The 24,134-nt window shown below is 45.8% G+C and overlaps 1 protein-coding gene across 3 annotated transcripts; it reads right to left on the bottom strand.

Moving 5' to 3' along the window:
• Positions 1 to 2,365: 2,365 nt before the first annotated feature.
• Positions 2,366 to 6,605, bottom strand: CD24 (CD24 molecule). Of its 3 annotated transcripts, none has more exons than XM_031011924.3 (3): positions 6,496 to 6,605; positions 5,664 to 5,840; positions 2,366 to 2,904 (listed from the first exon to the last, which is right to left on the bottom strand). In XM_031011924.3, the coding sequence occupies exons 2-3, from the start codon at positions 5,730 to 5,732 to the stop codon at positions 2,731 to 2,733; spliced, it is 243 nt and encodes an 80-aa protein (XP_030867784.1). In that variant the 5' UTR covers positions 5,733 to 5,840; positions 6,496 to 6,605; the 3' UTR covers positions 2,366 to 2,730. The 3 variants fall into 3 exon arrangements, with proteins under 3 accessions (XP_030867784.1, XP_030867783.1, XP_030867785.1); XM_031011923.3 differs by lacking the exon at positions 6,496 to 6,605 and adding an exon at positions 6,261 to 6,369; XM_031011925.3 differs by lacking the exons at positions 5,664 to 5,840; positions 6,496 to 6,605 and adding an exon at positions 4,739 to 5,657.
• Positions 6,606 to 24,134: the final 17,529 nt, after the last annotated feature.

The raw sequence follows: 24,134 nt of genomic DNA on the forward strand, positions 1-24,134 counted from the left end.
AGTGAGCCAAGATGGCGCCATTGCACTCCAACCTGGGCAACAAAAGTGAAACTCCGTCTCAAAAAACAGAAAAAAAGAAAGCACACTTGTGGACTACAACTTCCACATATTCCCAAGTTCCAGCCTGCCTTTCCAGGTTGTCCCTGAACCACCTCGGAATGCACTTGAAGGGTCTCAAAGAAATTCAGGGGCATGAAAGTAGATGGAAGTGACAATTTAGATGACCAAAGAGGGCCAAGCATGGTGGCTTGTAATCCCAGCACTTTCGGAGGCCAAGGCAGGAAGATCACTTCAGCCCAGAAGTCTAACACCAGCCTGGACAATAAAGTGAGACCCATCTCTTATAAATAAATTAGACAGATAGATAGATATAGAGAGATAAACCAAAAGGATCTGTGGACTTGTAGATGGGGGAAAAATTGCTACAGCTCATGGACTTGGCACATGCTGTTCCTTCTACCAGGGAATTTTCCTCAGATCCTCCAACTGTCTTGTCATTTGGATCTCAGTTTAAATGTCCAAGATCACGCTACTGCACTCCAGCCTGGGCGACACACTAAAACTCTTGTCTCAAAAAAAAAAAAAGAGAAAGAAAGAAAGAGAAAAATACTGAGGTATATCCCTATGGTTTAAATTAATAGACTTAGGGGGCCAGGTGTGGTGGCTCACGCCTGTAATCCCAACACTTTGGGAAGCCAAGGCAGGAAGATCACTGGAGCCCAGGAGTTCGAGACCAGCCTGGGCAACATGATGAAACCCTGTGTCCACAAAAAAAAAAAAAAAAAAAAAAAAAATCCCAAAAATTTGTTTTTAATTATTTTTAAAAATTTTAACAGGCTCATAGAACCATGATTACCCACAAAGTATTCCTCATACTGGAAAAACTTAAAATGCAAGATTGCTCTTTCAGCCATTTCTTTTTATTTACAGTTTGTGTTCAATGCAAATCAATTCCATAAGAAGTTACTATGAATCAAAGCGTAAATACACAAACACAATATACAATCCAAAATAGATGTACAGCATTCTGGAATAAAGCAAAAGAGTGTTCATTCACACACACAGTAGCTTCAGAACTGTTCGATCTATTTGTTCCCATGTAGTTTTCTAAAGATGGAAAAAAAGGACTTTGGTCATCAAGACTACTGTGGCCATATTAGATTACTGGAACATCTAAGCATCAGTGTGTGACCATGCGAACAAAGGACTTCGGGGAGTGTCTATTTTTAAAAAGGTTTCTGTGTGTCGAGGCAGTTGTAAAAGATTTACTGCAGAATCAAGCCCACTTTTAGGCTTAGGACCAGGTTCTAACTATCTAAAAATATTGACTGATAACAAAAAGTGTTCCAAATGTGGCTATTCTGATCCATAGTTGTTTTTTAAAGAAAAAAAATGTATATACAGAAAGAGTATAAAAGTTTGTGAATTTAATGCAAATTAGCTTCCAGTCTTCACTTCCCAAATACTGGATTTATAGTTTTGACTCCTTTACATTTTTGCCTTCTTAATTTCAAGATTTGCAATTTTGCCTTCAAAACAGATCATTCTTTTAAATTGTAAAAAGTATTCAACATATGCAGAAATAAAAAGCATTTTGATGGCTGGGCGCAGGGGCTCAAGCCTGTAATCCCAGCACTTTGGGAGGCCGAGGGAGGCGGATCACCTGAGGTCAGGAGTTCGAAACCAGCCTGGGCAACATGGTGAAACCCTGTCTCTACTAAAATTACAAAAATTAGCCAGGCATGGTGGCAGGTGCCTGTAATCCCAGCTACTTGGGAGGCTGAGGCAGGAGAATCGCTTGAGCCCAGGAGGCAAATGGTACACTGATCTCAGATCGCACCACTGCACTCCGGCCTGGGCGACAAAGTGAGACTGTCTAAAAAGTAATAATAATAAAAAGCATTTTGAAATTAGTCGCGGTCAATGCAATTCTACTCTTTGGAATCCGTTTAGCTAAATGAATGTAGTGCTCTTGTTGAATGGAAATAGGTGATAGGAAATGCCTACCATTTGACTCAATATGGATAATCAAGAGTTGCTCAGGATACTTGGATCTGGGGGTAGATTCTCATTCATCATTGCCCTGGCACATGTCAATTACTACATAAAAGGTCAAATGCAATGTCAAATCCAAAGCCTCAGGAGGAAAGTGAGTTCAGTTCCCAAGAGAACAGCAATAGCTCAACAATGTAAAACTTCATCTAGAGTATATCGGCATTAAATTAGTGCTGTCGAAACAATACGTTGAGGAATTACAGTAACACCTGGAAGTTCCTTCTCATGTACATATAAATAGAATCATGGAAGCTTTTTATATTACCTGTTTTATGGCCTTATAGAATCAATGAACCAAACGAAAACTGAATCTCCATTCCACAATCACATCCTTTATTTCTATTCTTATTTTCAAGGTAGTATTAAGTGTCCATATTTCTCAAGCCACATTCAAGGAAATCATGTCTTAACTATTTTGGATGTTGCCTCTCCTTCATCTGGTACATGAAACTCCAGCAGATTTAATATTGGCATCCATCATCTAGTCAAACCTCTCACATGTTCTTCAAATCAATCAAATTTGGGATTCTCAACATTTTCTGTGTCAATAAAAGGTGTGGAATTAGTAGATTCGATGAAGACCTGTTTTTCCTTGCCACATTGGACTTCCAGACGCCATTTGGATTGGGTTTAGAAGATGGGGAAGTTTAGAAGACGTTTCTTGGCCTGAGTCTCTTAAGAGCAGAGATGCAGAAGAGAGAGTGAGACCACGAAGAGACTGGCTGTTGACTGCAGGGCACCACCAGCCGCCTTGGTGGTGGCATTAGTTGGATTTGGGGCAAACCCAGAGTTGGAAGTACTCTGGGAGGAGTTACTTGAAGTTCCAGTTGTTGTTTCACTGGAATAAATCTAAAATACATAAAAAGTTACATGGATACATTTCCACATCACAGCTACCTCCACGTACTCTCATATAAAATTAAAGTAGGTGATATATTCTTAGATTGCTCTCTTACCATTGTTCTCTTACCCAACATCATTAACTTCTGAATTCTTGCTCAGCCCACCAAGGTCATTCTCTTTAGTTTCAAAACAAACTACCTAGAAATGCCTCAAAAATGCCAAGTGGCAACAAGAACAAAAAAGTTATTCAATAACTATAACTCCTGTTTTTATTTCTTTGCAAAGGAAAAAAAGACCAAGTTAACTAATTCAGTTTCCAAGATTATATTGACTTAATGGCATTGCAATAAGGTCTATTTTCCCAGAAAGGGGGAGATTTTAAAGTTGCACAAAAAAATGGGGATTTTTAAATATTGTAACTGAGACTTATGGAACTAGAATTCATTGGGTCACTGTCTATCCTGGATTTGCTAGGTAACTTTCACATACTCAATTTAACACAGCCTTGGTAACTTAGCCTTTTCCTTAAGGGGGAAATGCAGTCTTATCTTCTCCCTTGAAATTTGAAATAATAACTCTTCTAAAAAATGGCCACAATATTTGTGTTAAATTGAAAAAGAAAATGAGTTTTTCCTTTAAGGCAGAATGACTTCAAGAAAACACCATTAAGTCGGAACGATTTCACAAAAGACAACGAGAGGTTATGGTGTTAAGGTTTCACCAGCAGCAGCCTCACTGGTCACTAAGCTCAGTGCTGTGGCCAAGAACCAAGGTTCTCCCGGTGTCCCAGCGTCTGAGTGGCATCATTCACCACTGATTTTTCAAGCCACGAAATGCACAGTCCAGTAGGGCACGTGATAATCTCTCCTTTGTCATGGAACAAAGGCAGATCGGAGTTTTCAGCCCTCACTGCAAGGGAGGGTTTACAAGGGCTTCTGATTACAGGCTGGAGGGAGGACGTGGCACCAGGCAAGAGTCTGGGCCCCGTGTACATTTGGCTGCCTATTAATCCAAAGATAAAGCCCTCCTACATCAGCACCAGCTCCTTTTGTTGTAAAATCCATAAGGTCATTAAACAAATATTGACTAAAGAAATGTACAAATCCTATCCAAAATAGATTAGTGACAACAACAAAAAAAATCTTGATCAAGTCAAATTTATTTATCGGGCACCTACTGTGTGCAAGATTTAGTGTGTCCCATCAGGAAACAGCACTCCCAATAAAGAAAAGCATTAATATGGTAATTTACTTAAAACAGGGTGCCTGTTTTGGACACCTTGTTTGGGATCCCTGAAAGTAACCTGTTCTTTATTCATACAATGAGTTTTACTGCAGCAGGTGATGTTTTCTTTTTAAAACCTGGTGTATCAATCTGAGGATCTAAAGATCCTCTACACCAACAAAAAAATTATGTTTATTAAACTGACACTAAACAAAATTTTCTCTCCCAAGCTAGATTTATTCGCATTATTAAAACTTCTCACTTACAATGTTGGAGGAAAAAAATCTGGTCGGAGAGAAGATGGGGCGGGGAGTGGAGGGGGCCGGTTTCTCGCAGCCGCGCCCCTCCCCCAAAGAATTGAGGAAGGCTCGGGAGCGCAGCGGACTGGGAGGAAGACAATAGGGTACGGTTACCCCGCCAGCGGTGGGGAAGCGCGTTCCACACTCAGGCTGCACTCCCAGGTGAGCCCGGACTTTCGATGTCTGGGGACGGAGGACGCAGCGCGCCCAACTTTGGGGGAGAAGCCCCAGAGACAGTCCTCGATTAACCCCAATCGAAGGCGCTGGAGAGCCGTCACTCCCATCCTCCAAACCCGAACTGACCCAAACAAACGTACCTTCTTCGCCCCCGCCCCCGCTAGGGTCTCCCAGGCCCAGCCCCCGGTCTCTCTCGCCGGCGAGGTGCATCCATACACCCTCGCGGCAGCGCTGCGCGGCCCCCGGTACCCGCACCCGGGGCGAGGTTCCCCGGATGGAGGGTCTAGGGAGACCGCGCTGGTAGCGGCGACCCGGACAAAGCCTGGCGGGGACTCGGGACAGAATCGTCCCACCATGCTGCCTCCCCAGAACTAGCCAATCTGGGCTAAAATAACATGGGGATCCTAAGATGACAAGCGATGGACGTGAAAGGTTGCCTCGCAGAGAGCGCAGCGTCAGGAGAGGGTCCCCGCCTCGGCTTCAGCCCGGAACCGGGGTTTGTTTAAAAAGGGCCAGATAGCCGTAGCTTCTCCGGGATACCCAATCCGAGGTGGAGGATACACCAACTCCGAGGGTGGAGGATGGGCGTGAGCCGCCCTCCCCGAAAGGGACCGTTGCCTCTCTTTGTGTAGAGCGCGGGGAGCGCGAAGACACTCCTAGGGGGAAGCGGGTCCTCAGGGACCCAGGGACGACGTCCCCAGGGAGCCCGAGCTCTCCAGGCGCTAATCCCTGCAGGCACCTCGGGCCTCTGGGTGAAAGTGGGAAGTAGGCACCTGGCTGCCTGGGAAGGGACAGCGTGGAACCTGGTGTGGGGCAGGGTCCTCTCAGCCCGCACGCGGAGCTGCATTGTTCCCAGGGCCGTGGGAGGGGAGGGGGCAGCACGCAAGGGAATGGAAAAATGGGGTCCACATGGCCCTCTCCCCTGGTCAGCTAAGCAAGATTCTCTCCCGGTCCCTGTCCGTGGCCCGAGGTAGGAGCGCAGGACGGTCCCCCGGGACCGGGTCCATCTCCCCTGCCCCCACCCCGGGAACGGCCCTCGAGCCCCGCCGGGCGCCAGGGCCTCACCTGCGTGGGTAGGAGCAGTGCCAGCAGCAGCAGCCCCAGCCCAAGCCTGGCCACCATTGCTCTGCCCATGTCCCCTCCGTCGGTGCGCGGCGCGTCTAGCAGGATGCTGGGTGCTTGGAGAACCGCTGGCTCCGGGCGGGCGCAGGCAAGGTGGGGAGCGCGGCGAGCCGGCGAGACCTTATATACCAGGAAAGCCACAATAGCCGTGACGTGGCGCCGCCCGCCCACCCCGGCTCCCCTCCGCCGCCGCCCGCCGCCCGCCGCCCGCCGCCTCCCCGCCTTCCCCGCCCCGCTCCGGGTTCCCCAGCGCCCCCGCCGCCGCCGCCGCCGCCGCCACCGCCACCGCCACCGCCACCGCCACGGCCGCTCCGGCCCTCGAGGGCCGGGAGCCCCCCGGGCGGGCGCCGCTGCAGGTGGGCGGGCGCCGCCGGCTGCTGGTACCCGGCTGGTTTCCCCGCGCCGGCTGCGGGCTGCGGGCAGGCTGGCACAGGCGCCCAGCGACTCCTACACAGGACCCGGGGCACACACGCGAGCCACACACGCCGCGCTGGGGGCCGGGCCCAAGTTTCCTTTGTTTCCCGGGACCTGCCATCTTACCCCCCAAAAGAAAAGTCCGCGCCTCCGCTGCGGCGGGGTAGCCGCCGGTCCTGGAGCAAGTGCGTTGCCACCCAGACTGCAAAATGCGCCCCGGGGACCCGAGAGGGGCCGCGAATTCCAGTGCGACCGCGTGGAGGGCGGGCGCCGGGACCCCTCGGGCAGGATTATCTCTCGGCCCGCCGCAGAGGAAAGGGGAACGCGGCGGGCGTGGCGCGGACGCGGGCCGGACGCTCACCCTGGCCGACGGGACCCGGGCGCCGCCTAGCGCGAACCCTTCCCGGCTGGTCGGCGCTGCTCGCAGGCGGTGTCCGGGTCCGGAGCGATCTGCGCGCTCGGCCTCGCGGCCGCGCCCTCCCCGAAGCCCTTGCTTTGTTCTGTGAGCGCCTCGTGTCAGCCAGGCGCAGTGAGCTCACGGGGGCGTCCCGGGTCCGCATACTCCCAGGAGCTGGGGAGCCGCTCGCTGGGCGCGGACCCGCTGCCTGACGCTGCAAACTACAGGGTTTCGGTCCCCCGCGCTCCTGCCTGCGGCGGGCGAGGAGGAGAGGGCCCACCCTGAGGGGACCCCCTCCGCGGCCCTGAAGCCCCCACCGCCCTCCCCGAGCGGCTCTGCTCCCAGGTTCTACTCGGGGGCAGGAACCTCCCCTCCTGGCGGTCCCACTACAATTCACCGTCCCTCTCGAATTCCTGGGGATACACTTTTTCGGTCTCTGTTGCCCGTCATTCGTTTAAAGAGCAGAACCGTTCGAGATAAAGGCATTTACTTATCCGTAGTTGCCATTAGGCAATTTAATGAACTGGCACAAAGAGGAGATTCGTCATCACTCTTTAGATTTTGGTGGAATACTTTTTTCCTATCCATCTTATTGTGAAAACTTTCAAGCATACAACAAAAGTCGAAGTAATTTTACTGGTGGAGTATTTTGAGTTTAAATTTTAATTGCAAGACTTAATCTTTTTATTGAAGGTTTAGCCCAAGTGTTTTTCAGTCTTTAAAGCAAACAGCAGAGACTAAACCTAGTATGGTTGTAAATTTGTTTAAATTTCAGTTTTGCAGAACACTCTCGTTAGTACTTTTGGTTCAATTTTTAATTGCAAGACTTAATCCTTTTATTTAAGGTTTAGCCCAAGCATTTTTCGGTCTTTAAAGTAAAACACAGAGTAGTAAGATTCTAAATTTGTTTAAATTTCACTTTTGCGTGGCAGTCTCATTAAAACAAAGTAAGTTTCAGGGAAGCAAAGTGACAATGAAATCTGCAGTAGGTCTGTTGACTGAATAGTGACGGAATCGGTTTGTGCCTTCAAGGTCAGTCACTTTAGCTCAGTAACTTTCCAAGCACGTTTAAGATGTGCTTGGGAACACAAGAATTTCTGTCGAGCACCAGTGGACTTTCCTGTTTAACAGTGTACCACATTATATAGAAATACTTTGGCCGGGCGTGGTGGCTCACACCCGTAATCCCAGCACTTTAGGAGGCTGAGGAGGGCTGATCACCTGAGGTCAGGAGTTCCAGACCAACCTGACCAACATGGTGAAACCTAAAATCTAGTCTCTACTAAAATTTAGTCTCTACTAAAAATCCAAAATTAGCCATGCATGGTTGCTCATACCTGCAATCCCAGCTACTTGGGAGGCTGAGGCAGGAGAATAGCTTGAACCTGAGAGGTGGAGGTTGCAGTGAGCAGAGATCAGGCCATTGCATTCCAGCCTGGGCAACAAGAGCAAAACTCTGTCTCAAAAAAAAAGAAAAAAGAAATAGTCTGGCCCAGCTTCTCCATTCCTTTTCCGGGTGAAAAAAATGGACTGTTTGTGACTCAGGAGTGCCGGGTTCCAAGGCAAGGAACATACTATGTCCTCCACAAGCTGCTTGTTGAACTAACTGGTGGTATTCCTAGGATAAGACAGCCCCTAAAGACAGACTGCCAGAGTTCAAACCGTGGCTCTGCTAATTTTGCTGGAGACAAAAAGCCTCAGTTCCTTCATCTATAAAATGGAGATAATAACATCATTACTAATTAGTTATTAAAGAGTTATTGTATATATAAGTGTTAGAATACTGCCTGCCTCAGAGTAGTAGCTCTCACTTAATATTTGCTCTTCCACTGAAGGTGCCAGCAACCAGAAGGTAATTACCTTCTCTGCCACTGTGTGATACGCGAAAGAATATCAGTCTCCAAATAATTCCCAAAACTGGCAAGGCACTCAGGATCTGTGCTTTGTGAACCATTTCATCACCAGCTAATGAGACTGGATAATTCACGTAGCAAAGCCCTTCACCTCTGCCCAGGAGTTCCCCCTGGGCATCCTACCCGGGGTGTTGCCCAGGACTTTGACAACTGGAGGCCCAACACAGGTAAGATACTTCTCTTTACAGGTCTCCACCCTACCCTTTTCCTGTGCAGCTAGAAACTCAAGAAAACTGCCTGATTTTTCCTTTGCAGTTCTTTTGGTTTGTGATTCTTTCTTCTTATTCTTTATCCACTTCTCCTGGTTTTTCATAGTTTGTTTGCTAATAAAACCTGAGCCACGGCTGGGTGCAGTGGCTCACGCCTATAATCCCAGCACTTTGGGAGGCCGAGGCAGGCAGATCACATGGTCAGGAGATCGAGACCATCCTGGCTAACACGATGAAACCCCGTCTCTACTAAAAATACAAAAAATTACCTGGGCATGGTGGCACACGCCTGTAGTCCCAGCTACTCAGGAGGCTGAGGCAGGAGAATCACTTGAACCCAGGAGGCGGAGGTTGCAGTGACCCAAGATCGCGACACTGCACTCCAGCCTGGACGACAGAGCAAGACTCTGTCTCAAAAAAAAAAAACCTTAGCCAATAATAACTCACGCCACTAACAAATTGAGACTCTTACCAGTTATCCCGAACTTTTTGTTGAGACACATGGCCAATTTCCATTTTATAGAGAAAGTGTGGTATAGAATGATTTTGAAACAGATTGATTGCATAAATTGATGTATGTGTGGAAAGTTATAACTTTCAGTTTTCATAGCTTTCATGAGATAGTATGAAAAACTCTCATTTGATGCTGGTTCTCTTCTGAGAATACTGAGGGAGGAGCAATGCTTACAATTTCTTTTTTTTTTTTTTTTTTTTGGAGACGAAGTCTTGCTCTTGTGTCCCAGGCTGGAGTGCAATGGCGCGATCTCGGCTCACTGCAACCTCTGCCTCCCGGGTTCAAGCGATTCTCCTGCCTCAGCCTCCCGAGTAGCTGGGATTACAGGTGCCTGCCACCATGCCTGGCTAATTTTTATATATTTTTAGTAGAGACGGGGTTTCACCATGTTGGCCAGGCTGGTCTCGAACTCCTGGCCTCAGGTGATCTGCCCGCCTCAGTCTCCCAAAGTGCTGGGATTGCATGCATGAGCCACCATGCCCGGACAATGCCTACAATTTCTAAGGGCAGACCTGAGACCAGACTGGCATAGCACATAGTGGATTCTGGGGTCAAATCTGGATTTGAATCCTGCAGCACCAATTTCTCTTTTTTTTTTTTTTTTTGTAGACACGGCCTCACTCCATCACTCAGGACGGAGTGCAGTGGCTCATTGCAACCTTCACCTCCCTGGTTCAAGCCATTCTCCTGCCTTAGCCTCCCAAGAGGCTATGTCTTGTCTACCCAATATCCACTGCACCTGGCACGCAATCAGTATTTGCTGGTTGAATGGACTAATATTAAGGAAACAGGTTAATTTGCTTTTTAAGATAAAATAATAAATCCTGTTTCTAGAGGAACAGAAGACACAGGGGTTAATTATTTGACATTTTTAGCACTTTTGGCAAAATAGGTATGAAATATAATGTGAATCCAATAAAGGTGTTCCATCTGTGCTTTGTAGCACAAATAATGGCTGGAATAATCAAATATTTAATTTAAATTCTGTTCTACAACATGATGCAATTCTTAGTTGTGTTCATAATACTCTTTTTTTTTTTTTTTTTTTGTGAGATGGAGTCTTACTCTGTCACCCAGGCTGTAGTGCAGTGGCGTGATCTCGGCTCATTGCAACCTTCGCCTTCCGGGTTCAAGTGATTCTCCTGCCTCAGCCTCCTGAGTAGCTGGGACTACAGGCGCGCGCCACTACGCCCGGCTAATTTTTGTATTTTTAGTAGAGACGGGGTTTCACCATGTTGGTCAGGCTGGTCTGGAACTCCTCACCTTGTGATCTGCCCGCCTTGGCCTCCCAAAATGCTGGGATTTTGGTGTGAGCCACCGCGCCCGGCCCTCTTTTCCCTCTTAATTCTGTGCCACCCTGCACTTGGTTGGCATAAATGGAATATTTCCATTTATCCGGGTCTTTCAGTGGAGCTTGGTTCTTCACTGCCAATCATGAGAAGGCAGTGAAGGTAACAAAGTGAGTTTGCATTTCTGACTGATGAAGTCCTAGGTCCAGTAGCTGCAGCATGTTGAATCAGTGGGCGGCGTCCCAGCCGGACTCTCTGTGTGGACGTGCTGCCCCCTGCTGGCCATTGGGACCTTACGCGCTCACTGTCAGGAAAACAAAAACAACTCTTGTGCTGAATGTAAAACGCCCTGCATTTTGGAATCCTTATAAAGCTAATAAACCACGATGATTTTCTTTGACTGTTACTTCCTTTTTCCCCCTGTAGAGTCACTCAAATTCTCTTAACCCTCATTGAGACCAGAAAACAAATGTAAAGAGAAAGAATTGTGACTGTTTTCAGATGCAAATTGAATAATAGGATGCTTACCTCTAAGCATCCTGGGGTGTTTGAAATAAAAGAAAGAAGCAACTCTTAATCTCTTTTGCCAGAATTTAAATTTGGTGTCTCCCTTGTATTGGCAAGGATGCAAGAAAAGTCTTTCTCGTCGATGCTGATGGGATTATGGAAAGGAATTTGACATCTCTCAGTATTAAAAATGCACATTCTCCTTATTTTAAGAATTTAACCTGGCCGAGCACAGTGGCTCATGCCTGTAATCCTAGCACTTTGGGAGGCTGAGTCGGGCAGATCACCTGAGGTCAGGAGTTTGAGACCAGCCTGGCCAACATGGTGAAACGTTGTCTCTACTAAAAATACAAAAATTAGCCAGGCATGGTGGCACATGCCTGTAATCCCAGCTACTTGGGAGGCTGAGACAGGAGAATTGCTTGAACCCAGGAGGCAGAGGTTGCAGTGGACCAAGATCATGCCACTGCACTCCAGCCTGGGTGACAAAAAAAAAAAAAAGAATTTAACCTACAGATAAATTTCTACAAATGCAGAATAATGTATGTTCAGGGATTTGTTGCAGCACTGTCATATCATGAAATATTATGAAGTCATTAAAAAGAGTAAAGGAACATAATCTATACTACAGGGGAAAATCCAAGATAAATTCTTAAGTGAAAAAAAGCAAGATACATAACTCTGTGTACAGCACGGTACTTTGTGTTTAAAAAACCAAAACTGGCCGAGGATGGCTCACACCTGTAATCCCAGCACTTTGGGCGGCTGAGGCAGAAGGATTACTTGAGCCCAGGAGTTTGAGGCTGCAATGAGCTAAGGTGGTACCACTGCACTCTGGCCTGGGCAAAGAACGAGACTGTGTCTCAAAAAATAAATAAATAATAAATTTTAAGAATAAAAAACAAAAACCTGACAGAGAAAGTATTTCCAAAGAGATACACAAGAAATTGTCTTGGCCACTGAGAAGAGAAACTGGGTGGCCAGGGCACACGAGAATGAGATGCATTTTTCATTACGTTAGCTTGTACCATCACTCATTCACAAATAAAGTAATTTAAATAAGTTAATAAGTCAATATATTCTGTGGCCTTTACCTCCCCAACTCCCACAAAGCAAATATGTGCAAAGGAACTCTCTCCAGCCCCCAAGGCCTCAGAATCACCCTGCTCCTCATCAGGAGCCCTCCTCCCATCACTGGCAAGTTCTCAAGCAGAAATTTGAGTTTGCCTCAATTCATCCATCTATGACAACTGTGAGACCAAATTCTCTCAGTCCAGATGGTACACACAAAAAATGTTTCAGTAAAAGTGAAGAAAAATGAAGAACCCAGCTGCAGAAAAAATCATGAGAAATCACTTGGCATCGCATCAGTTTCCACATTTTGTTCTTCCTTCCGGAGCCTCAAGTTATAAAGGCTATGGGGGAGGAAAGCCTCCGGTGGGCAGAGTTTGCCTCAGAGAATGGCCTGAGCTGGGTGGGCTCATCCCATAAGTAGGACCTTTCTAAGACCCCCCTTCCACCCCTGTGCAGGAGGCAGAATCCAGGCCTAATTGGGGTAATTAAGTTCTAGCAGAAGTGAAATCCCACTTCTACCTCCTAGAAAAGAGTCTTCAGACCACAAAAGTGCTACATCATTTGCCATTTGCAGGCAGACCCTGAATGATTCTTTGCTGGGAAATAATGAAATTGGAAGAGTGGAAAAGTATATGTATATTTTATACCCATATACTTTTTTTTTTTTTTTTGAGACGGAGTCTCGCTCTGTCATCCAGGTTGGAGTGCGGGGTGCGATCTGAGGTCACTGCAACCTCCGCCTCCCAGGTTCAAGCAATTCTCTTGCCTCAGCCTACCGAGTAGCTGGGACTACAGGCGTGTGCCACCATCACACCCGGCTAATTTTTTTTTGTATTTTTAGTAGAGACGAGGTTTCACCATGTTAGCCAGGATGGTCTCGAACACCTGACCTCATGATCTGCCCGCCTCGGCCTCCCAAAGTGCTGGGATTACAGGCATGAGCCACCGCACCCAGCCTCACAATGGTATACTTAATGAAATGTTACATTGAACTTGAAACAAGGATCACATTTTCAGACTTCGTGAAATCCTTTCTAAATCTGTTAACATACTTTTTCCAAGATTCCACTCAATAATATCTAAAGCAGATGCTGGCTGACATCTTATTCAATATAGTTTTAAGATGTCACTCTGAGGAAAAAGTATTCTGTAATAGTCAGCCAATAAAAGGAGAACATATGAATTTAATTAGCTCGGTTGAATAAGGACTTCTCTGTTGTGAACCATATATTTGTATGTAGATCTCAGAGTTAAAAAAGAAAAAACTTGGCCAGGCATGGTGACTCACGCCTCTAATCCCAGCGCTTTGGGAGGCCAAGGCAAGGAGGAGCACTGGAAGCCAGGAGTTTGAGACCAGCCTTGGGAACATAGCAAGACCCTGTCTCCACTTTTAAAAAAGAAAAAACTTTCTCTCAATATTCTTTGTTGTTGTTGTTGTTGTTTGAGGTGTCTCGCTCTGTCTCCCAGGCTGGAGTGCAATGGCACCATCTCAGCTCACTGCAACCTCTGCCTCCCAGGTTCAAGCAATTCTCCTTCCTCAGCCTCCCAAGTAGCTGGGATTACAGGCACCTGCCACCACACCCGACTAATTTTTTTGTATTTTTAGTAGAGACAGGGTTTCGCCATGTTGGCCAGGCTGGTCTCGAACTCCTGACCTCAGGTGATGGACCTGCCTTGGCCTCCTAACGTGCTGGCATTACAGGCGTAAGCCACCATGCCCAGCCTTCAATGTTCTTTTGTATATTTTTTCTTGTTCATATTATAAAAGTAATACACGTGCAGTATAGAAAAATTTGGGCTGGGTGTGGTGGCTTGCACCTATAATCCCAGCACTTTGGGGGGCCAAGGCAGGAGGACTTCTTGAGCCTGGGAGTTCAAGACCAGCCTGGGCAACATAAGGAGGCCCTATCTCTACGAAAAAATTTTTAAAATAGCTGGGTTGGTCCCACATGCCTGTAGTTGGGAGGCTGAGGCAGGAGGATCACTTGAGCACAGGATGTCGAGGCTGCAGTGAGCCATGATTGTGCCACAGCACTCCAGCTTGCTTGGACTCCAGCCTGGGTAACAGACAGAGACCCTGTCTCAACAGAAAAAGAAAAAAAAAATTTTTTTGGAAAATGCAGAAAAGCATAATAAAAATATTAAAATAAAAATATTAAAATTACCCATAGCCAGGTCGGGGGTGGTAGCTTATGCCTGTAATTCTAACACTTTGGGATGCCAAGGTGGGAGGATTGTTTAAGCCCAGGAGTTCAAGACCAGCCTGGGCAACATAGCAAGACCCCCATCTCGAGTGAAATAAATAAATAAATAAATAAGGATAAATTTTTAAAAAATAAAATTACCCATAGCCCACTAATCAGAGGCAATCACTAATAACATTTTAAAATATATTCTTTTCACATATATAGAGAGAAAGAGAGTTTGCTTGTTTATTTGTTTTGCTGAAGTAGGAGCAAATGTACGTGAAGTTTTCTTATTTATTTATTTATTATTTTATTTTATTTTTTTGAGACAGGGTCTCACTTTGTCACCCAGGCTGAAGTGCAGTGGTGTGATCTCAGCTCACCGCAGCCTCAACCTCCTGGGTTCAAGCTATCCTCCTGCCTCAGCCCCCCAGGTAGCTGGGACTACAGGTGCACACTACCGCACCCAGCTAATTTTTTTTGTTTGTTGGTTTGTTTGTAGAGACAGGGTTTCACCGTGTTGCTCAGGCTGGTCTTGAACTCCTGAGCTCAAGCAATCTGAGCGATCTGCCTGCCTTGGCCCCCCAAAGTACTGAGCTTACAGACATGAGCCACCGAGCCAGGCCCATAAAGTTTTCTATCTTGCTTTTTTTTTTACATAATAGAAAACATTTAAAAAAATTAATCACAAAATTCATGGTCACATTCCTACAAAGTTAACGAAATATCTGGGTTGGCTTATGCAGGTGGTCAGCCAGAATTTCTGCAATATCCAGATCCAACCAGGTCCTGGCTCCAGTTTGAGGCCCCTGGTGGCATTTATCTCCACCACCTATCAGTGGAGGTGATTCTGGGTTCGGGGTTGACAGGACCTCCAGGACCGCAGTGGCAAGGCTTGTAATCTCTTGGAGCTAGGAGAACCCTGGGGCAGAACTCCTTGCTTCCTTGCTTTTGAGAAGGGATTTCTGTTTTCCCCGACTCGCCTTGTCCTCTTTCTGCATTCCCCACATCCTAGAAGATAAGAGCTTTCTTTAGTGCACCCCATTAGAGAAGGGGATCTGGTGAGGATGGTAGCCAAACTGAATTTGCATTATGTTAGGAAAAAGTTTTTGCCAGGTTTTACTGTATTTTTATTGGTCATTACATGTTTTCTAAAAACACTTCATAATGACTATACAATATTCTATTTGGACAGTTACTCTTATTGTAAATAATCTCATAAGAAACACTGTTATACACATGTTTTGCTTTTATTTCTGGTTATTTTCTTAGAATACACTTCTAAGGTCAAGGCTGCAGTGAGGCAAGATCACACCACTGCACTTCAACCTGTCTCAAAAAAAAGAAAATAAAAATCCTGTCTCAAAAAAATAAAATAAAAATAAATAGGGCAGGCACGGTGGCTCACACCTGTAATCCCAGCACTTTGGGAGGGCTAGGCAGGCGGATCACCTGAGGTCAGAAGTTCAAGACCAGCCTGGCCAACATGGTGAAACCCCATCTCTACTAAAAATACAAAAATCAGCTCGGCGTGATGGCGTGCACCTGTAATCCCAGCTACTCAGGAGGCTGAGGCAGGAGAATAGCTTGAACCTGAGAGGCAGAGGTTTCAGCGAGTTGAGACTGTGCCACTGCACTCCAGCCTGGGCTGGAGTGAGACTTTGTCTCAAAAACATAAATTAATTAAATAAAAATTATAATAATACATAAATTAGAAAATGTCACGTACATTAAAAGTCTGGGTCTTGATATAAACTGCCAAATTGTCCTCCAGAAATGTACACTCACAACAGCAGTGTGGAAGATTGTCTAATTCACAAACTTTTGCTAACTATGAGAATTAAAGTGCAAAATATATTTTTTTAATTTCATGGGAGAAAAAGATTTCATTTTTATATTTATTTATTTTGAGACGGGTCTCGTTCTGTCGCCCAGGCTGGAGTGCAGTGGCATGATAAAGATTTCATTTTTAATCGTATGTTTACTATCAATGAGATTAACCTTTTTTCCAGATATTTATTGGCCATTTGGATTCTCCTTTTATGAATTAAATTGTTCTTTATAAATTTTGCCCATCTGTAGGAGTGATACATGTCAGAGTGCACTCAGGGTGAGGAGAAACTAGACCCAGGCGTCTCTCGGTTAGATCAATAGAGCCTAAACACCTGAAGGATGTAGAATCAAGTCACTGCAGTCAGGCTGCAAAGCAGACAGAGATGCAGTATTTTCCAGGAGAGTCAGAACGCGTTTCCAGGTCCTGAAATCTTCACTGGGCAGATGATAAAATCTACATGCATGAAGGTGAGATCAGAACACCTAGAAGTCTACTGGTCTCTCTATAACCAGTCTTATGTACTTAGGCTAAAACAGTTCTGCTTGTAAACTCCTCTGAATATATACTGGAACTTGGCGGGGCCAGGAACACCTCTTCAGTTTTGAAATTTTTTAATACACAATGTGACTATAGAATATGGTACCCTGAGACATGAACTCAGTTCTCTTAACCACTTTTTTTTTTTTAATTTTTTAAATGCTGTATTCTGGTTTATTTTTTATTTCATTTCATTTTATTTTTTGAGACAAGGTCTTACTTTGTCACCCAGGCTGGAGTGCAGGAGCCCAGTCACGGCTCACTGCAACCTCCGCCTCCTGGGCTCAAGTGATCCTCCCACCTCAGCCTCCCGAGTAGCTCGGACTACAGGCACGTGCCACTACACAGGGCTGATTTTTGTATTTTTTGTAAAGATGGAGTTTCACGTTTGCCAGGCTGGTCTCAAACTCCTGAGCTCAAGGGATCCACCCACCTCAGCCTCCTGAAGTGCTGAGACCACATGTGTGAGCCACGGGCGCCTAGCCTTTAATCACCTTCAAGAAATATGTTTGTCGGGGCTGGGTCTGTGGCTCATGCCAGTAATCCCAGCACTTTGGTGAGCCAAGGTGGGAGGATTGCTTGAGCTCAGAAGTTTGAGACCAGCTTGGGAAAGACAGCATAAACCTCGTTTCTACTAAAAATAAAACTTAAAAAAATTTTTTTAATTAGCCAAGGCCAGGCACGGTGGCTCACGCCTGTAATCCCAGCACTTTGGGAGGCTAAGGCGGACGGATCACGAGGTCAAGAGATCAAGACCATCCTGGCCAACATGGTGAAACCCCGTCTCTACTAAAAATACAAAAACTAGCCGGGTGTGGTGGCATGCGCCTGTAGTCTCAGCTACTCGGGAAGCTGAGGCAGGAGAATTGCTTGAACCCAGGAAGCAGAGGTTGCAGTGAGCCGAGATTATGCTACTGCACTCTAGCCTGGTGACAGAGCGAGACTCCATCTCAAAAAAAAATAATAATAATAATAAATTCGCCAAGTGTGGCCAGGCATGGTGGCTCACACCTGCAATCCCAGCACTTTGGGAAGCCAAGGCAGGTGGATCACAAGGTCAGGAGATCGAGACCATCCTAGTCAACACAGTGAAACCCCGCCTCTACTAAAATGCAAAAAATTAGCCTGGCGTGGTGGTGTACACCTGTAGTCCCAGCTACTCGGGAGGCTGAGGCAGTGGAATCACTTGAACCCAGGAGACAGAGGTTGCAGTGAGCTGAGATCGCACCACTGCACTCCAGCCTGGGCAACAGAGCAAGACTCCGTCTCAAAAAAAAAAAAAATTAGCCGAGTGTGGGGTAATGTGCTTGTGTGCTTGTAGTCCCAGCTGCTTGACAGGCTGATGTAGGAGGATCACTGGCGCCCAGGAGGTCAAGGCTGCAGTGAGCCATGATTGGACAACTGCACTCCAGCCTGAGCAACAGAGCGTGACTCTTTCTCAAAAAACAAAACAAAAACCCATGTTAGTGGACACTGGGGATGGCTTGAGGGAGGAGGAGGAGGAGGGGTGGGGGTTGGAAGGCTACCTATGGGATAATATGCTCACTACCTTGGTGACAGGATAATTTGTACACCAATCCTCAGCAACAAGCCGTTTACCCAAGTAACAAACCTGCCCACCTATCCCCTGAACCTAATATTAAAATAGAGAAGAAAGGCCAGGCACGGCGGCTCATGCTTGTAATCCCAGCACTTTGGGAGGCTGAGGCGGGCGGATCACAAGGTCAGGAGATCAAGACCATCCTGGCTAACACGGTGAAACCCCATCCCTACTAAAAATACAAAAAATTAGCCAGGTTTGGTGGTGGGCGCCTGTAGTCCCAGCTACTCGGGAGGCTGAGGCAGGAGAATGGTGTGAACCCAGGAGGCAGAGCTTGCAGTGAGCTGAGATTGCGCCACTGCACTCCAGCCTGGGCAACAGAGCGAGACTCTGTCTCAAAAAAAAAAAAAAAAAAGAAAGAAAAGAAAAAAAAAATGTTTGAAATCCACTAGCTGGGAGGGAAAAAAGAAAAGGATAAAAATAGGTAAATAAAAAGAAAAGAAAAGAGAAACATGTGGCCGGGCACAGTGGCTCACGCCTGTAATCCTAGCACTTTGGGAGGCTGAGGCAGGTGGATCACCTGAGCTCAGGAGTTCAAGACCAGCCTGGCCAACATGGTAAAGCCCCATCTCTACTAAAAATACAAAATTAGCCAGGTGCATTGGCTCATGCCTGTGATCCCAGCAACTTGGAAGGCTGAGGCAGGAGAATCGCCTTAACCTGGGAAGTGGAGGTTGCAGTGAGCCAAGATTGTGCCATTGCACTCCAGCCTGGGCAACAAGAGCAAAACTCGAGCTCAAAAAAAAAAAAAAAAGAAACGTGTTCATGAGAGATTCATCTGAGTGAGGATCTTGCACATCTGACTGTCCAGAGTCAAATTAAGGGTGAGGACTGCCAAATAGTGCCCAGTGTGCCAATCTCCAAGGGGCCCGAAAGCACCACTATAAATAAGATGAAGACAATATTTTCTTTAAAATTCTTCTTTCTTGAGAATTCTATATGTGGTGTGAAGGAATGTTTGATACACACTTGGGAAAGTACTTGGAAGCAGTAATATCAAACAGTATTGTTTTGTTATTTGTTTTGTTTTGCTGGCTAAATTGCTTGAGACAATAGAGAAGATATTGAGTGGTGTTGCTGCTGGAAGTTCCTCACTCTTCTCTAAACTTCTCAAACTCTCCTCTAAAGAAAGGTACAGGCAAGGCGTGGTGGCTCACTCCTGTAATCCCAGCACTTTGGGAGGCCAAGGTGGGCAGATCACCTGAGATCAGGAGTTCCAGACCAGCCTAGCCAACATTGTGAAACCCTGTCTCTACTAAAAATACAAAAATTAGCCAGGCTTGGTGGTGTGCACCTATAATCCCAGCTACTCCAAAGGCTGAGGCAAGACAATCGCTTGAACCCAAAAGGCAGCGGTTGCAGTGAGCCGAGATTGTGTCACTGCACTCCAGCCTGGGTGATAGAGTGAGACTCCATCTCAAAAAGATAAATAAATAAATAAATAAATAAATAATGAAAGGTACAAATATTTTAAAATACTGGTTTAAATTTAAAGGTGCAACAACTAGTTACCCTTCCCTGAGCACCCACATGTCTCCATTTAAGTTATTCTCTACACTTTTTTCTGTCCTAACACACTGGAGGGTTGTAGCAACCTACATTAGCATCAATTGCTTTGGACAGCAGCAATTCCCATGGGACTGGGGTAATGGGGTCCTGTGTGAAAGAGTCCTCTAGAGTTCAGAGTCGCTAGTCATGCCACTACAGCTTTATTAATTAGCCACAAAGGATTTAACATAAGTTGTGAAGCATTAATCAGTAAAAGGCAAACATATGACAATGCATAAACAAATAATTCAAAATAATGAGCATTTATTCCCTGAATGTGTGGCTGCCGTAGCAAATAAGGAAATTCAAAATATCATGCTTAATTTGCGATTGTGTTTTTCCCTTTAATTGCATCTGCCACCTGCTGTTAATTAGAAACAATTAAACCTTGAAGGCAGTATTCAAAAGTAAGAAGACTGCAGATTTCACCTTTGGGCAAAAAAATTATACAGCAGCTTCACCCAACTTAAAAAAGAGTGAAACATTCTTTTCCAGAAGTGGTAGAGGGTTTTCTGTTTGCACAGCATGCCCTAGTAAGTGAGAGGGTGATGTTAAGGATGTGATTGCCAACTCCCTTTAGTATGCTGGGCTATATAAGCTACATGAAATTCTTGTCTCCTTGGAGATCTATACCAGTATTGCCAATAGAAATACAATGCAAGCCAAAGATTTTACATTTTAAGTTTTCAGCCGGGCACCGTGCCTCATGCCTGTAATCCCACCACTTTGGGAGGCCAAGGTGGGCAAATCACCCGAGCTCAGGAGTTACAGACCAGCCTGGGCAACATGGTGAAACCCTGTCTCTACAAAAAAAAATTAAAAATAAAAAAATTAGCCAGGGTTGGTGGTGGGTGCCTGTAATCCCAGCTACTCAGGAGGCTGAGACAGGAGAATCGCTTGAACCTGGGTGGTGGAGGTTGCAGCGAGCCGAGATGGTGCCATTGCACTCCAGCCTGGGCAACAGAGCAAGACTCCATCTCAAAAATAAATAAATAAGTAAATTTTAAATTTTCTAATAGCCACATAAAAAAGTAAAAACAAATAGATAAAATTAAGTCTGATAAAATATTGTATTTAACTCAAATATTAAAAATATTATTTCAACAAGTCATCAATATTAATTATTGATGAGATAGTTTACATTCTTTTTTCATACAACATTAGTTAGCTATTGCAGTATATAATAAATTAATACAAACTTAGCAGCTTATCTCACAGTTTCTGTGGGTCAGGAATCAGGATAGAGCTTAGCTCAGTCCTCTGTGTAAGAGTCTCTCAAAAGGCTGCAATCAAGGTGTCAGCTAGGGCTGAGGTCTCATCTGAGGCTTGACTAGGGAAGGATCCACTTCCCAGTTTGTATGGTTGTCAGCAGGATTCAGTTTCCCTGGTGACTATCAGCTGGAAGCCACTCTCAGTTCTCCTCCATGTGGGCCTTTCTATATGGTGAATTAGCTCATCAAAGCCACCAAGGGATAAATCAATAGAGTCTGCACTGGGCACGGTGGCTCACACCTGTAATCCCAACACTTTGGAAGGCCATGGCAGGAAGATCACGAGCCCAGCAGTTTGAGACCAGCCTGGATAACATAGGGAGAGTTTGTTTCTACAAAGTATTTAAAAAGTGGGCACAGTGGCACACTCCTGTAGTCACAGGTACTCAGGAGGCTGAGGTGGGTTGGTTGATTGAGCCCAGGAATTCAAGGCTACAGTGAGCTGTGATTGCACCACAGCACTCCAGCCTGGGTGACAAAGTGAGACTCTGTTCCAAAAAAAAAAAAAGACTGGTAAGAATTTGGGCCAGCCATGGTGGCTCAAGCCTGCAATCTTAGCACTTTGAGATACCGAGGTGGGAAAATTATGTGAGCCTAGGAGTTCAAGACCAGCTTGGGCAAAATAGACCCTGCCTTTAAAGTTTTTTTTGGCCAGGCGCAGTGGCTCACGCCTGCAATCCCAACACTTTGGGAGGCTGAGGCTGGCATATCATGAGGTCAAGAGATCAAGACCATCCTGGCCAACATGGTGAAACCCTGTCTCTACTAAAAATACAAAAATTAGCTGGGCATGGTGGCGCACGCCTGTAGTCCCAGCTACTTGGGAGGCTGAGGCAGGAGAATCGTTTGAACTCGGGAGGCAGAGGTTGCAGTGAGCCAAGATTGCACCACTGCACTCCAGCCTGGCAAGAGAGACAGACTCCGTCTCAAAAAAAATAAAAATAAAAATAAAAATAAAGAGAGTCTGCACTGGGTAGAGTGGCTCATGCCTGTAATCCCAGCACTTTGGGAGGCAAAGAGGGGGTGGATCACTTTAGTCCAGGAGTTCAAGGCCAGCCTGGGCAACATGATGAAACCTTGTCTCTACAAAAAAACACAAAAATTAGCCTGGCATTGGCCGGGCGCGGTGGCTCATGCCTGTAATCCCAGCACTTTGGGAGGCCCAGGTGGGCGGATCACCTGAGGTTGAGAGCTCAAGACCAGCCTGACCAACATGGAGAAACCCCGTCTCTACTAAAAATATAAAATTACCTGGGCGTGGTGCATGCCTGTAATCCCAGCTACTCAGGAGGCTGAGTCAGGAGAATCGCTTGAACCCAGGAGGCAGAGGTTGTGGTGAGCCGAGATCGTGCCATTGCACTCCAGCCTGGGCAACAAGAGTAAAACTCTGTCTCAAAAAAAAAAAAAAATTAGGCAGAAATGGTGACACATGCCTGTAGTCTCAGCTACTGTGGGGGCTGAGATGGGAAGATCACTTCAACCCAGGAGGCAGAGGTTGCAATGAACTGAGATCATGCTACTGTACTCCAGTCTGGGGGACAGAGTAAGACCCTGTCTCAAAAAAAAAAAAAAAAAAAGGCTAGGCACAGTGGCTCACACCTATAATCCCAGCACTTTGGGAGGCCAAGAGGGGGGCGAATCACGAGGTCAGGAGTTCAGGGTGAATCACGAGGTCAGGAGTTCGAGACCAACCTGGCCAACATGGTGAAACCCCGTCTCTACTAAAAATACAAAAAATTAGCTGGGCGTAGTGGTGGGTGCTTGTAATCCCAGCTACTTGGAAGGCTGAGGCAGAAGAATCACTTGAACCCAGGAGGTGGAGGTTGCAGTGAGCCAAGTTCGCACCACTGCACTCCAGCCCGGGTGACAGAATGAGACTCCATCTCAAAACAAAAAAAATAAATAAATAAAAATAAAATGTAAACATTTTAAAAAATGTTTTTTTAAAACGAGAAACTTTTCTAACAAGATGGAAGCTACAATCATATGTAACATAATCATTTTTTCCAACAAGATGGAAGCTACAATCATATGTAACATAATCACGAAAGTGGCATCCCATCATCTTTGTCATATTCTGCTGATTAGAAGCAAATCACTGTTCCTGCCCACACTCAGGGGAAGGAGATTCCACAGAGGTGTGAATACCGGAAGGCAGAAATTATTAAGAGTCATTTTAGAGTCTGTCTACTACACTTATTAAGCCTTCGAGATCTACAGTTCTGTGTGTTCTCCATTTACAACATATCTCAAGTCAGAGCAGCCGCATTTCAAGTACTCAGTAACCACTGGCTAGTGGCTGCCATATTGAACAGTGTTATTCTGTATCGACCAAACCCAGAGATCTGGGGAATTACAGGATACGCAAACACTGGTTTTAGCAATCATGTGTCTCTATAAAGAATTCAGTCTCAAAAGAACTAGAAGCATAAAGGTATGGTAGGTTAAGAACATTTTGTTGTTTCTTTTTGTTGTTGTTTGTTTGTTTGTTTTATTTTTGAAACAGCGTCTCGCTCCGTCAGCCAGGTTGGAGTGCAGTGACACGATCTTGGCTTACTGCAACCTCCACCTCCCAGGCTCAAGCGATCCTCCCTCCTCAGGCTCCCAAGTAGCTAGAACTACAGACATGTACCACCATACCTGGCAAATTGTTGTATTTTTTGTAGAGACAGGGGTCTTTGTATTTCTCAGGCTTGTCTTGAACTCCTGGGCTCAAGAGATCCATCCACCTCTTTTGGCCACCCAAAGCGCTAGAATTACAGATGTGAGCCACCGTACCCAGCCTTGTCATCTCTAATAGATAAAGAATGTATTGGTATTATTTTTATTTATTTTTGAGATGTCACGCAGGCTGGAATGCAGTGGTATGATCTTGGCTCACTGCAACCTCCACCTCCCAGATTCAAGCGATTCTGCTTCCTCAGGCTCCCGAGTAGCTGGGATTACAGGCATGCGCCACTACATCCGGCTAATTCTTGTATTTTTAGTAGAGACAGGGTTTCACCATGTTGGCCAGGCTGGTCTTGAACTCCCAACTTCAGGTGATCTAGCCACTTCGGCCTCCCAAAGTGCTAGGATTACAGGCATGAGCCACCACACCCAGCCAGTATTATTTTAAATC

Source organism: Gorilla gorilla, chromosome 5, assembly GCF_029281585.2.
Source record: "Gorilla gorilla gorilla isolate KB3781 chromosome 5, NHGRI_mGorGor1-v2.1_pri, whole genome shotgun sequence".
NCBI classification, from domain to species: Eukaryota; Metazoa; Chordata; class Mammalia; order Primates; family Hominidae; genus Gorilla; species Gorilla gorilla.